At 35.0% G+C, this 15,408-nt stretch overlaps 1 protein-coding gene across 3 annotated transcripts in view; it reads right to left on the bottom strand.

The window, feature by feature from the left end:
* ZDHHC13 (zDHHC palmitoyltransferase 13) overlaps positions 1 to 15,408 on the bottom strand; it is a 53,092-nt gene that overhangs the window by 14,043 nt on the left and 23,641 nt on the right. For all 3 annotated transcript variants that reach the window (XM_065528395.1, XM_065528394.1, XM_074014048.1), the window contains 7 exons: positions 15,127 to 15,204; positions 13,463 to 13,607; positions 11,999 to 12,063; positions 10,496 to 10,658; positions 10,132 to 10,257; positions 6,903 to 7,036; positions 3,787 to 3,889 (listed from right to left, as the gene is read on the bottom strand). In XM_065528395.1, coding sequence (XP_065384467.1) covers positions 3,787 to 3,889; positions 6,903 to 7,036; positions 10,132 to 10,257; positions 10,496 to 10,658; positions 11,999 to 12,063; positions 13,463 to 13,591 — 720 coding nt within the window. In that variant the 5' untranslated portion in view covers positions 13,592 to 13,607; positions 15,127 to 15,204. The remainder of the gene's footprint in view (positions 1 to 3,786; positions 3,890 to 6,902; positions 7,037 to 10,131; positions 10,258 to 10,495; positions 10,659 to 11,998; positions 12,064 to 13,462; positions 13,608 to 15,126; positions 15,205 to 15,408) is intronic.

Raw genomic sequence — 15,408 nt, forward strand, 5'->3', positions numbered from 1 at the left:
AGACAGGCAGGAATAAATCTTGTTGGCTTAATTTATCACAGTTCATCTGCAGGTGGGCCTAGCTTTAAGAAAGAGTTGAGTCCAGGGAAGTTGTGTAAAATTCAATTTTAACATTTACTTAGAATGAATTAATAAAATCATCCAAAGAAACAACCCTGTTGATTCAGAGATTCCAAATAAAAGTATTTCCCTATACATCAGGTACATGTTTGCAGAAAGACACTATTAAAGGTACATAGGGTAAGATCCTTTGTTAAAGAATCACATCACAATTTTTTAATGAAATCCTGATTGACACATATGACTCAAAAATACATACATTCAGTTCTCAAAAATACCTTCAGTTTCATAATGCAATGATTCTGCATGCTGAACTGACTTTTTGGCTCCTATTTTGGTTAACTTACAAAACAAATGGCAGGGGAATCACCGTATCCCCACTCTCCAAGTGAAGTGAATTGCACCCTATCACCTCACATAAAAGCTGAAGACATTCCTTGCTTCGGTGCCCTTGTCAGTGTGGTTCACTGACCTAAAATGTCCCCTACTTCCTCTCATTTTCTTCTAAAACCACACTTTTAGGGTGTCCAAGTCCTAACTGCCATTAAAACCTAACTTATATTTTCCCTCCTTCCTTGGAATCTTTTCTGATTCCCTAGAGAGAATGATTCTCTCCCTTCCCTGAATTTAAGAATGCTTTTGTGGCACTCAGACCTTGGACTATAGTTTACGGACACATCAGCCTTCCCAGTAAGCTGGTAACACTTTTACAGTTAAGCCTCTCAAAACGGAGCTAAAATTTGCCTTTCTCTAACTTCAACCAACTGATTTTCATTCATTAGATCCTTTAGATCTGTACTGTAGCTGTCTTTTAGATCTAATCTACATAAGCTTATCCTCTCATTTGTTAAATACATTTTTGTTGAGTGCCCATTCCTCATAGTGCATTGGCTTCCAAATGATAGACTTCCAAACACTTGAAACTGGAAGATAGTGATCATACTTCCAAGATAAATAGCAACACTGTCCTTATTTAACAGTTTCCTGGTCATGTTCCTCTGTTCATGCTCCCGTTTATCATTCTCTCTTTTAAAAGGATATAATTCAAAACAGAGCAAACACCAGTGCAGAGAACAGAGAAGCTGCTGTTGTCTTTTGCTTGGACACTCAAATCTTTGTAATACTATGTGAGAATATACTCGCTTCCTTGACAGCGGCATCACTAGCCACACTGAGCATTTAGTCAAAGCTCCTGGTTCCTTTGCACTTGACCAGAAGCTATGTCATAGCTCACCATAACATGCACTTGTACAGCTGATTTTCTGAAACTCAGTATGGGACTTTACATGTATTTATCCCTCTTAAACTTAACACAGTTACAGCCAATATCACAAACGTAATATTCAGAGATCCACCATTTATCTCCTGATTTGAATTTTACCTTCAAATTCATCAATCAGGTCCTATTTTATTGTACTCAATCCCCCCTCATAAAAGCCAAAGACATTACTTGCTGAACTTATAAAAGGTACCAAAAGAAACTGATCATCTTAGAAGCCAACCTAGAATTGCCCTTGAAATTAGTTTCAACATGCAGCCTTCCATCTAGATTTTATTCATAAGAATAACTAATAACAAAATATTAGGTATATTTATAGAACACCAATTTTGCCATGGGGACTCTGGTGAGCACTTTATAGTAATCCTTGCAGCCACACCATGAGTTTGTTTCTGTTATCTCCAATTTACAGAAAAACTAAGGCTTGGTGAAATTATGTACCTTGCCCCAACGGTACATAACTAGTCTGAAAAACAGCTAAAACTCAAAATCCTTTTGTCTTATTCCATAGTGCCCCAGAACATCTTCCCCTAATAGGCCAGTATCTGTGGAAGCAGATGCCCTTATTCAATCCAGATGGCAGCCTGAGACAAAGCTAGTTTAAACCCAGGGCAGCATCTCAGTTCATCCACAAGGCAGTTCCAAGATTTAAAATTTAGTGTGAACAACATTGTTCTGATGGTGAAGTATGCCACCTACTGACTTACATGCCCTCACAAGTAGCAGGTTCATATGGTTGCCTAGAACAAATGGCTTTAGGTTGTACAAGCAAATAAAATAGTCCAACTTGTTGATTCCAACATCTTAAGATTCTGTCTAGCTATGGAAATCAGTTCTCTTTTGTTAATTTTGATTCTACAAATTTGAAATAATTCAATAGAAAAAGCTTTGTGCAAAATCTGACATGTTTCTCAAATTTCAAAAATTTATCACAAAACACATTTTTAAAACTGTTTTATTCCACTGCCATATGGATTGGTAAATAAAAATATCAGCTGTCTTTCCTTCCTCTGTATCATGTCAATTACCCTAGAATTTATGAGCCTTGGGTCTTCTGCAAGTGATTTTGTTGTATCCTGTGCTGTTATCTGATGCACTCATGACTACTTATAATATCATGTATTTTTCTATCGTAATAATAATATCATCCAAGCCTTCATTAAGTGGTGGTAATAAGGTTAGTGCTTAAAAAACTGCCACCAAATCAGTAATTATGAGACAAACAAGAGATAATAAAATCTGAAAAAAGCCAAATGACCATGCCATTCATTTAAAGAAATCTGAAAAATATTAAGAGATAATGCTCAAAAATCAAAAGGAGAATTAAAGCAAAAATACGCTATAATGGATGTAGACATATGTACTTTGAGAACTCACATGGCCAACTCATTTCACATTTATTCCTATGGAAAAAATATTCTTGAATTCAGTTTACGCATGCCTCCCATAAACACTCTGTTCTTTCTTTTTGGAAATGCTAGAGAAGTAACGTGGAAGTTTGAAGGAATATACTAAAAGGTATATTTCCATCTACAACATTCCTTCTTCTCCTACTCCATAAGCAAAGCAAGGCTATCAGAGCTTCCTTGGAAGGGAAGAAGGGAGTCCGGCAAGAGGTGGGAAGATTGAAAATGCCTTCCACCTACCTGAAGTCATAAATGGTTAGAGCCCAAGTAACCCCCTCCCCATTTCTAGGTGACAGGACTTGGTCAACACTAAGAGAACAATAAACCCCTAAGTTGGACTTGGTCCTAGGCCCTGATCCTCAAGTAATAAACCTATTTCCTGAATGAGTTTTTTTTTGTTTGTTTTTGTTTTAATCTCAGGCTGCTATTCATTAGTGGGTCATGAAAGAATTAAATGGGCCGTGATTAAAATTTTTTACAAAGGAAATGGGATGAAATAACACCATAGGGTAAAAAGTACATTAGGAGTACAGTCTTTGTTTTACATATATGTTGAGTGGCAAAGTAAATTTATTTTCACTGTGGATTGAGAATCATTGCCTTAGATAATACCACTAACCCTTACCATTACTGAGGAAGCCATATTTTCCCCAATATCCCTTTCATGCAGTCCATCTTGGTACTCAGAAAATGTATTAAAATTAACTGTAACTGCTGACCAAGTTATGAGAAACATCTGACCTTGAAGGAATCTCAAGACAATCCAACAAATTATGGTACAAGTAAAACAATAATACATTCTACTGTTCCCCTCCTATGAGTAATAAATACTAGATACTTACCATTTCCATAATGTACTCTGAGACTACTTTTCAAATTAAGTAGATTTTCAACATTAAACATCTTCATCTAGAACCATTAAATGAATGCAAATATAAGTTGCATTCCCTGGGCCTTTTCTAGTACCTAAATTCCTAACAGTGACATTACTCTTTTTTAAAGGCAAAATGAGATATGCATCAAAATTGATGCTTAAAGGATATCAGGAAAAAATAAGATGAACCAAGTCATAAATATCCAAAAAATGGAACTTAGCAGAAAGGCTGTTGGTAAGTATATAAGGTTCTTATACCCAACCAAGAACCTAAAAGAAAAAAGATAAATATAAGGTATTAGTATGACTTGTATTAATTTTAGTTCTAAATTTCCCTACATAATAATGGTAGTGATAATAATATCAGCAGCAAAAGTAATAGCTTTCACGTACTGAGTGCTTACTATGTGTCACTTTCCATGTGGTAACAGAGTTACGCAACATTATCCCCCCATTTTACACATGAGAAAACTAAAGCACGATGACTCTCAAGAAGTGTATGTTCTAGTTCTTCTAACCAACTCATACAATATTTAATCTACAGCAATTTAATATATATTTTCAATGAATCTTTTGTATTTCTATTGAGACATATACTTTTATTTCTTTTTTGGCATATATTTTTAAATACACTATAATGCAAAAATTTATATAGAGATTCACCTTTACATTTAACAAGCTTTCTTCCAGAGACTAGAATGATATTTGTGAAGCATACAGATGCACACAATCTTAAGCACATTCATCCTATAATCAGCTTAAGAAGTAGACACTTCATATAAAAAGATACGCAAAGGCTAAAAATGATACTGGCATTCAGAATATTAACAATCTCACTTGGGTCACAGGCAACTTGAGGTCCACATATAATTTACCCAAAATACTGCAGTTTCAAAAGAAAATGTCTTTTACACTAAGTACTCACTACAGACATCTTATGCATGAATATAGTTTACCTGAATATATTTTAAAATTTATTCCAGGAAAAAACAATGGTTAACAATAGGTATGAAGGGTTAAAAAAAATTAGCTACCAGGATCATAACCAGAATTATGATAAGTTCATATTTGAGAAGAACTAAAGAGTCCAAACTTTAGATGCTCAACATGCTGCCAAAATAGGCCAAATTAAGCCCTTGCAACCTCCAGGGTGTGGTCTGTCGGAGATCTTACAGCAAAAAACGTATTTGACCAATTACATAATACAATGAACTATTAATTTACAAGAGTCTCTACCACTGTGTGTCCATTCCTGACAGGTGTCAGGTTAACAGCCTGGATCAATAAGCAACTGCCCTATAATAATAATAGTTTACAGTTGCTTTCCTCTATGAAATTGGGACCCTATAGAGGAATATGAGAGATAAAGGATGTATGAATAAAGTTGTCATATACATTTGACTCACATTTGAATTGTGCCCATTTTTATAATGTAGGCTTCAACTACAATAAACGAATAACCAAACACAATCTCAAATGTTCCTATCCTAGGCGAGTAGATATTACCAGCCCTTGCTTCCTCTCTGAAAAAGGAGTGATGACTCTGATCATTGGTGATTTGGCTTAAAATTTATTTAGAGCATGAGTTAATCCAATTAGTGGAAAGTGAATAAATATCTCTAAGTTACAAGTTGTCTGAATAGCAGACAATTTTAGGCATTTTGCTATGTTTCAGAAATTTGAGTTTTCACATTACATTTATATTCTAATTCATTTCCAGACTATTGTCCCGCTCTTGGGTGATACAGTAGTAAGATTCCTCTAATACTTCATTTGCTCTTATGACAAAAGCAGGACATGCTTATGCCAGAGAATGTTGGCAATCAACAGAAAGACAGAGGAATACTCATAATCATAACATGCAAAGAGCAACCCTATATTTCCTTTCAGATCCTTTTCTATGGATCAACATCATTACATTTTTCTTTCATTCAGTGAATGAAAATGCTTAACAGCAGAGACAAGTTTCCTGCTTTTATGGGCTTTACATTGCAGGGAAGTGATTAAGTGCTAGAAGAAAATAAAACAGGGATGCAGCAGCGTCAGTCGGGAACGGCCTCACTAAGCAGGTGACAGCTGAACTGAGAGGCCTGAATGACATATCCAGCTATGAAAAGATAAGGTGTCAGAATACTTCAGACAAAGACCCAAGTAAGGGCCAAGGCCCCAGGTGGGAATGAGCCTGCTGTGTGAGAAAGAATGTACAGTGCAGTGAGGAGAAGGGGAAGAGAGGAAGTTGCTGGGGAGGGAATAAATCACATAATATCCCATAGGCAAGGAGTGTGGATTTTGTTCTGAGTACAAGAAAAAGTTACTAGAGGGCGTTAAGCAGGGAGAAAAGAAAGAACTTACCTGCTTTTTAAAAGACTCCCTTGATTGCTAAGTGGGGGTAAACTCTAGGGGGATAAGAAGTCAGGAGACCTGTGAGGAGACTTGGTCTAGGATGCGAGTTGTGGAGATGGAGAGAGGCAGGCAGGGAACACGTGATAATGGGTTGGACATGGGAGGTGAGGAGAGGATGACAGTAATCCAAGCATGACACCCATATTCATTTGAGGAACTGGATGCCATTTTATTGAGAAAGGAAAGAGAGAAGAAGAGATGGGGGGGTGATATGATTATTGAGTACTAAGTGTCAGCTATAGCTCTATGCATTTATATGTGTTAACCATGAGGCAGGCATTATCACGACAGTTAACCCTCATTTTATAGCAACTTGTTCAACGTCAGACTGTCATGTGGTAAAGTTTGACTTGAATTCAAGCAGTCTGACTCTTAACCATTAACTATATATAATCATATATAAATATTGTCCTAAAAATAAAACCATACCGTATTTACCATTTTATAACCTCCCAAAATTTAATTCAACTAAAAATGACTGACAGCAAAAATAACTAGCTTAAAATAAATTTAGAAAAAGGAAACAAAATTTCTGAAAAATGAGCAAAAATGCTTCAAGACGATTACAAAATCTTGAATAATTATGAAATGATTACAAACATCTCCCCATCATTCACCAAAAATAACAATTAAAATGTGACCCAGGATATTTATTTTCCACCAACTGTCAAGTCAACCAAGTTACTGGGTTGAGCAATTTGCTTTCAGCCAAATCATATGCTACCAAAGCTCTTTCTTCCCGTCCACCCTCAGGATGCTGTTATATGGTGAATAATATTTACAGCATGATAAAAATTTATGACTCCAGCTAACCAACAACAGAAATAAGAAATAAAATCAGAAACACAATAACCAGCCTTGCAAAAATTAACATACACACCTTGGAAACAAAGATGTCAGAAAAAACAATGTTACTAGAAGACATCCTTTTAAAAGCCAAGAATCTGAATTGAAGTCCAATATGTATCCAACAGCCCACATGGTAATCACAGAAAGCATCAGCAGCAGGAAGAGCTATTAAAAGATTCAGAATTTTAGAACTTTATGGATTTCACCTCTTAAGTATCTAATAATAGTGTAATATGAGAACTACTTCCAAAGTATAGAATAACAATTAATACAACAACAGAACTAACACAAAATTCTCCTCCAAAATTGCTGATTGATAAATCTGAGGTTTGAGAGATTGTACATCTTGGAAACAATCTTTTTTTTTTTTTTTCCTAAGATGAAGTTTTACTCTTGTTGCCCAGGCTGGAGTGCAACGGTGTGATCATGGCTCACTGCAACTCCCCGGTTCAAGCAATTCTCCTGCCTCAGCCTCCCGAGTATCTGGGATTACAGGAACCCATCACCATGCCTGGCTAATTTTTGTATATTTATTAGAGACGGGGTTTCACCATGTTGACCAGGCTGGTCTTGAACTTCTGACCTCAGGCGATCCACCGCCTCAGCCTCCCAAAGTGGGAAACAATCTTTTAAAAGCCCTACATTTTATAAAATGTTGCTTAAACATATTTTGTTTTGCTTTTCTTCTCTAGAAGAAATGGTGGTCTTTTAGAAAACTGTTAATGAAAGCTAAGATTTTTCAAAATAACTTCTTGCAAACAGTATTCTATATTGGAAAGCATAAAGCAAGTTCAAGGGACTACATAGAAATTAATACACAAGACTCAATGAGGGAACTATAAGAACTCCAACCTGGGCACTGCATCATGCCATCCCTAATGGAGAAGGTCAGATGCAATAGGTCTGCAGAAAAGATGAGCTATGTTTGGAGAATGTAGAATTTTAAATGCCTATGGACATCTAGGAGACATCCAGCAGGCAGTCAAAAGTAGGTTTAGCATTCTGGAAGACTTGAAATTTATCAGTACATAGGTGGTAAAGCCATGAGTGAATAACATCCCAAAGACTGTGTGCAGGTAGAAAGGGGGCAGAATCTTAGCCAAAACAAACACTTAAAGGGAAAAAAGCAAAGTCGCCAAAAATAACCAAGAACAACCGACCAGAAAGGCAGGATCAGAATCGGCAGAAAGAAAGGTTTCAGGGAATCCAGGGAAGGGAGTTTCGAGAAGGGGGATGTTCTCAGTGTCAAATGTCACATGGAGATCAAAGATTAAAATATGTCCTCGTGATGCTACTAATTCAGGTTTATTTTGGCAAAGTTAAAAGAATGAACCTTCTATGAAACAACAGTCTGACTGAATTGAAGCTGGACCTCGTGTTTGTGCAATGCAGTCTTTAATGACAAGATATGAGAACCTTGAAAGCAAGCAGGGCTTCCTTCTTTCTTCTTCCATTTTCACTTCTCTAAGTCATATCTAGGAGTGGATAATTTCAAATGACATTAAATCTTTAAAATGTTTCCAATTCCAATTGGCATGATGACACAAAATGGGCTAGTTTAGATTTTTTTAATGTAAATTTAGAATCTCCTAGCAACATAATCTCAGAACAGAGATAAGAATTAAATATGGATCTCAAAATTCTAAATCCTAGATATAACACTCTTACAGACAAGCTGCACTATTCATTCAACAAATACTTGAGGGCATATTATATACAAGGTACTATTCTAGGCACTTGGGACACATCAATGAATTTAAGATCTTTTTCTCACTTAAATTCTAGCTGGGGAAGATAGACAGATAAATATGCTAAGTCAATTTTATAGTATATAAAAACCTGGATGACAAAGGGCCTTAGAGGCCATCATAAAGACTTTGCTTTTACTCTGGGAGAAATGAGGAGACATCATAGGAATGTGAGCTGATAAGTGACATGACTTGACTTACATTTTAGATTCATCTGCTGAACCAACATGGCACTGGTAGAGTGGTAAGAAGGGGTCAGATTCTGGATATAAACTGAAGGCTGAACTGGTCAACACATCTTTCTAATGGACTGCATATGTGGTATGACAAAAAAAAAAAAAAAGGTGAAGACAGAGGAATGCCGGAGTTACCAGCTACTGAGATGGGGAAGGCTTGGTTTAGTCAGGGGAAGGGTGGGGAGGGTATCAGAAGATGCCTATTAGACATCAAAGTGGATGAATCAAGTAGGTAATTTGATATATGAGTATGGAAAGGTCTAGACTAGAGAGACAAATATGGGAGTTATCAACATATAGATGACATTTAGGGAATGAATAAATAGCAAAGAAGTTCAATAACAAAATCCTGGGGCACCCTACCAACAAGAGATGGGGAAGAAGTGGAGGAGCTGGCAAAGGATACTGAGGAGTAACCAATATTTCTTCCTCTCCCCACTCCACATGCCTAATGCAAAAGCAGTATAGCATTCATGATGATCCTCTACATAAGAATATGGTATCTCCTAATTTAGAATCACTATGAAAGTATAATTACTAATTATTATTAATAAGATGATGGTATCATATTTGAAAACACTAGAGACAGTGGAATCAATCCAATATCCCATTTTAACAATTTAAATAGTATTCACTTCTATGACTTAGATTTTGTTATTCATGAGAATAAGCTGAAGTTTCTAACATTTTCCATTATTCAGTTCATTTTAAAGTTTAGAGGAACACCACTCAGAACTGCTAAGCTAAAAAAATGAATAAAATTTGGGTTTAATCTCTCAAAATTCCAGTGTTTTCTTTTATGAAGTGACATCATATGCCTAAAGTTTGCAACACTATCATTTTTAAAGTCCTCATGATTCTAAGGCAACATTGTAACTGTTATTATTTTCTTTTTGAGAAATAAAAATTTAGTAAGGAATAAGCTGTTCCTACAAGCTTCTATAAAACTCTTTGCAACATGGTGTTTTTCCCATTGTGTCTCTAAAAATCAAAACCTTTTGCATTTCAATACACTCATTAAATAAATGTGGAAGTACGTAATACTATTCATAAGGTAACATGCAGTTTTAGAGCATCTAGTTGAGGACCAACAATAAACAGCCAATGAAAGTGCCAAATTTCCAACTTTGGGCAACAGGATGCAGGGCAAAGATATAGTCAGCAGATATAATGCAGCAAAAAGCCAACTCTCTGGTTTCTTCTGATGCCTAAATAAACAAAAGCAAATGAACAAAAAAGTCATCTATCCCACAGAAAAGACCCCAAATGAAAATACCTCGCATTTCTGCAGCCACCTCCAAAGTCTGAACTTTTGGTTGGTTCTCATTTTGGCTTCCGTTTTCAGCATATGAATAATGAGCTGATTTTTGTTTTGTAGAGCCATATCAAGAGGTGTTTCTCCCTTAAAAAAGAGTGGGGTAAAAAGTTTAAAAATATTTTTAATATATTATGAGTGCTAAACTTTTTTTAAACTTACCAGAATCATAGACTCAACACACTATTCCAAGGATAGCCAGCTATTATCATTTGTATCTATCTTGGGGTAACTGAAAACAAATATATAGCTCATCTTTATGTGAATGTATCAGTCTTCTAACTCAAGATATAATAAACTAAGGGAGATAAATACCTGGCCATACCTTAACATTCTGGATATCCAGGCTAGAACCAGCTTCCAAAAGCTTATCAACTGCATTAACATTTCCTGCTGCAACTGCCCAGTGAAGTGGAGTGTTTTGGTGTATTTTATCAACCACATTGAGAGAAGGATTAAACTTTAGAAGAAATCCAGTTGGTTCTGGCCTGTCTCAAAATAATAAAATACCAAGAGGCATTAACAGAGATGATGACTTAAGGAGTAAATGCAAATTATGATCCTTTAAGATAATGCCATCAATTAACCATTCAGTTAAGTATTCAGAACTGAGAAACTTCTTTGTACTGACTTATATTCTAGGTACTAATAGGAGATTCAAAAAAAAAAAAAGACATCTATTAAATGACATGCTATATAGACAATTTTAACAATGCAGTGAAATAACTGCTTCTGTTTTTCAAACTTTTCCTTTCATATTGTTCTATTTGCTAACACTTGTCTCTGAATTATAGATTTAACTTTAGCCAATATTAAATGCTATGCTATTTATTCAATTAAAGACTAAATATATGTTTTAGTTGAGGAGCTAACTTCATACTATCAAATCAACTGTTAAATAAAGCAGGTATAAATTATGTCCTATAATATTTGTGAATCTTAGAAAGTTATGGACTAAAAGACAGAATTCAGTAAAATATTTTTACTTTACCAATACCTTTCCTTCCTTCATGACCACTGAAGAGATTATTTTAATAAAACAATATTCTACTTTATTTATTCCATCAACATCTTTATAGAGATTATACCTGATTTCAGATTTACCAGCAAAGACAAAATGCTTTTTAATAAAATTCTACCTCCAATCCTACCATGAACAAAAAGGAAATAGCATTAGAACTAACATGGTTCCTAGAAGAGAAGTCCTAAGTACAAGCAAAATCAGAGATTCAATACAACATAGAAACAAACTGCTAAAGTGAGAACTGTCACAAGTATTTGCTTAAATACCAGAAGTCGAATTATACAGTGTCATTAATCATGTGTTTATAGAAATAAATACACAGAAAAACTTAAATATGTAAGTGCTTAATCTGAACACACAAAAAGACTCTTTTCAGTTATATTTTCAAAGCAGACAAGACTGATGTCAGAGAATCTCAAAATTTAATATTTTCCAGAAAGCAGACTTATCAGATTTTAAATTACGAGAACATTTAAAATTATAGCCATTTTTCTTAAAGGCAAAGGAAGAAATACAAGTCATGTTAACAAGTATATGTCAAGGTATATCTACTTGTTAGGTAAGGAAATTTTTTTCTTATTAGTAGCTTTCAAACTTTTTGCCAAAGCTATCAGAAAAGAGAAAATGTATTTCAATGCTGCTTTTCTAACTATCTTAAAAGTCGATTATCACAGTCTCAGTGTGGAAAATACTATTTTCTTCAATGTACTATCATCTCACATAGACAGAGATACTCAAAATTACACACACAGAAAAGAAATAGTTGGAACCAGAATCAGATTGAGGTGATTAAATTAAACTCACCCAATTACTTTGTGAGCTGATAACATGAGAGGTGTCTGGCCATTTACATCTGTCATATTCACACTCTATTCAAAAAGAAGACAATTAGCATAACTGTAAATACATTCAAAAGTCTATTTGTTCTCGTAATAGAAATATCTCTTTAATACATTCAGTACCACCATTATTTCTACATGAAGGGTTCAAATATCATTTGATAAAAAGAATGCTCTGCTCTACTTCCATAGGGTAAAAATCCATGGATTTCTACAAAATATTTTTAAAAAGAAAATCTGAATATATAATGTAAAGTGTTACTTGATGTGAACACAGACAGCTAAGGGAAAGAGTAAAATATTCATAGCTACCATTAAATACAAGAGATGGTAGAGGCCTTAAAAGTCACCTAGTTGAGACCTTAGTTGACACATTAATTCACATTATCAATTCTTATACAAAGTCATTCAGTATCTACTCAAACAATTCCAGTAAATAGTGAACTCCCTATCTTCTGAGGCAAACTTTTCTTTCTGGACTTAACATACTAAGTTTTAAACAGTGAAAATTTCCTTTCTGTTTTCTGGAATACAGAAAAAAAAAAAAAAGGAAATCATATTTCCATGAGGATATAATCCTTTTAATAAGACAAGTCTAGGTTTAAGGTATACAACAATGGTTTCAGCTAAGCCAAAGAAAAAGAGTTTCAGCTTCTGAAGATTCTTATGGGCCTTGGAGGACTAGGACTTGGGAAGGGGCCCAAAGAGAAGCAGACAGGACTCTTCTTCATATATTTATATTTTTCCAACAATGAAACCTAGGAGGTTATAATTCTACTTCAATCAGCTAAGTCTGAGAGAAAGTGCTTATTTAAAGGGAGTACAACCATTCTAACAGCATTTGTGCAAACACGTTTTCATGCCTTTTACAGGAAAGTCTGCTAATACATAAACTACTTTGCTACCGGAAAACATATTCCAGGCAAGTATAATTGACATTTAAACTGACAATAACCTATAATTTAACCTGTGCCTCTCAAGGCAAGTCAATTTTCATGGAATTACTTTAGAAAACAATAAGAAACATGCATTCAAATTGGCCTCCCATTTGGGCTCAAATAATGAAAGCAAATGATGGGTTAATTTAGTGATTTGACTACCATTTTTATATTCAACTAGAAGAAAAATACAGGCTTTGAAGTCATGTTTTTGAAAAACTCTGCAAATTACTGGGTTCGTAAGAAAAACTATTACCAGCTTACAAGTTTCAGAAACATCTATTATACGTTACTGAGCTAAATGACCTGTCCTTTTCCCTCCCACGAAGCTGGAAAGCAGTATTCAATAGCTAAATGTACTCAGGCTAATATCTGAATATCTGGATATCCATTAACCTCCACCTTAAAAATGAGAAGAGACTACTACTAATAATTTCCTCAACCTTTTCAGATGATAAAAGCTGGAGTGTAAGACATATTTGAGAATATACCTGTCTCTTTGAGATGAGATATGCTATAATAGGCATGTGTTGAAACAATACTGCCAGGTGGATGCTGCTGAATCCCTCTCCATCAATGAGAGTGGGGTCTGCACCATGCTGGAGTAATAATATGACCATAGGTAAATGTCCTTGTCTGCAAATAGAAGACAAAAAGCCATTCTGTAGCATGCAGAAAAAGCAAAAAGTCAGGGAGAAGCTGATATTCCTAAGACATGAGGGATTTTGGTTACATATAAAAAATACTTCCTAACAGTAAGACAGTAAGATTTTTGAAACAATGGTGATTGTCCAAACGTTTTTTACTTAGATTAGATGCTGCAAACTTAGAACTATATGAATAATCATTCTTGGGTTTTTTTTTTTTTTTTGAGACGGAGTCTCACTCTGTCACCCAGGCTGGAGTGCAGTGGCAAGATCTCGGCTCACTGCAACATCTGCCGCCCAGGTCCAAATGGTTCTCCTGCCTCAACTTCCCAAGTAGCTGGGACTACAGGCGCATGCCACCACGCTGGCTAATTTTTTGTATTTTTAGTAGAGATGGGGTTTCACCATGTGAGCCAGGATTGTCTTGATCTCCTGACCTCATGATCTGCCTGCCTCAGCCTCCCGAACTGCTGGGATTACAGGCGTGAGCTACTGTGCCCAGCCTGGATAATCATTCTTGAGTGCAAGTGATAAACTTGATAACTTCCCAATCTACCTTAAACCTTATATTACCAAATGTAAATAATAATTTTTTATGACATGCTAACGATGAAGATTCTAAGACCACTTAGACATCCCTGTCATTTTAAAAATCAAAAAATCATAAGCCAGATATACAGAAATATAATATTCATAAACTGTGGGTTTACTGTGATAATATTAAGAGCTATATATTCATATGCTTTTCTTAAGCTTGACTCTGGTTCATTTTTCATGTAAAGTACTGTACCTCAGTAGCTTAAGGGGCATGAATTAACCCTAGAGCTTCAAAACTCTTGGCTATGGAGAAAAGATTCAACTCCTTGACTTACATGAACAATTTTTCACTTCAGTTTCAGATTCCTGTCAACCCCACCAACCACCGAGAGTGGAGTTTAAATTAAAAAAAGAAACTGGTAAGTATTCAAGACTTATTAACTTCAGTTTCAGATGACCAATATACAACAGAGAAAAGAGGAGAGTGACCACACAACATAAATGTTCTAAGTTGACCTACTCGAAATTTCTTGTTAATCCTGCAACAACTTTTAAAAGAGGTGACTCATTTGGCCCTGAGACATAGAGAAATACTTTACATTTCAGAGGAAACTGACTGTGAAATAAAATCGTAGGTTTCTGAATAGACATCTGTCATAAGCCTGAACTGATTGAGTCTGCAGTTCACTGAACTACTACTTTTATTTATGTTATCAAGTATGAAAATTATTTATTCTAATTACAAAAAATAAACTATAATTACATATTTGAGTTGGATAATTATAATGGAGCTCTAAATTAAATATCAAAAACATTCTTTCTGCAAAACCTTTAAAACTGTAATTTATTTTTAAATAAAGGGAGCAAAAAAAAAGAAAAGACAGTCTTTCAAATTGTCTATAACTGATTTTCGATATGGTGACCACTAGTTACATGTGGCTATTTAATTTCAGCATTCAAAGAAACCTTACCGGATGGCCCAGTGAAGAGGAGTTGAATTTAAATCTCCACCCAACTGATCTACAACAGCACCTTTTGAAATATAAAACCTGTTAAAAGCAGACACAAATGAAAATAAGATTTGAAACTTAAGCTTCATATTGAAAAAGAAAATACTAATTTTTTCATAGTAAAAATATGTTGGAGAACAAATTATGATAGTAATATCCCTAAAACACCCAGATCTATAGAAATACGAAAGGTTCACATGGCAGAATCAGACAAATCCCTGATGAAACATTCTTAGGATGTAA

Source organism: Macaca fascicularis, chromosome 14 (genome assembly GCF_037993035.2).
Source record: "Macaca fascicularis isolate 582-1 chromosome 14, T2T-MFA8v1.1".
NCBI classification, from domain to species: domain Eukaryota; kingdom Metazoa; phylum Chordata; class Mammalia; order Primates; family Cercopithecidae; genus Macaca; species Macaca fascicularis.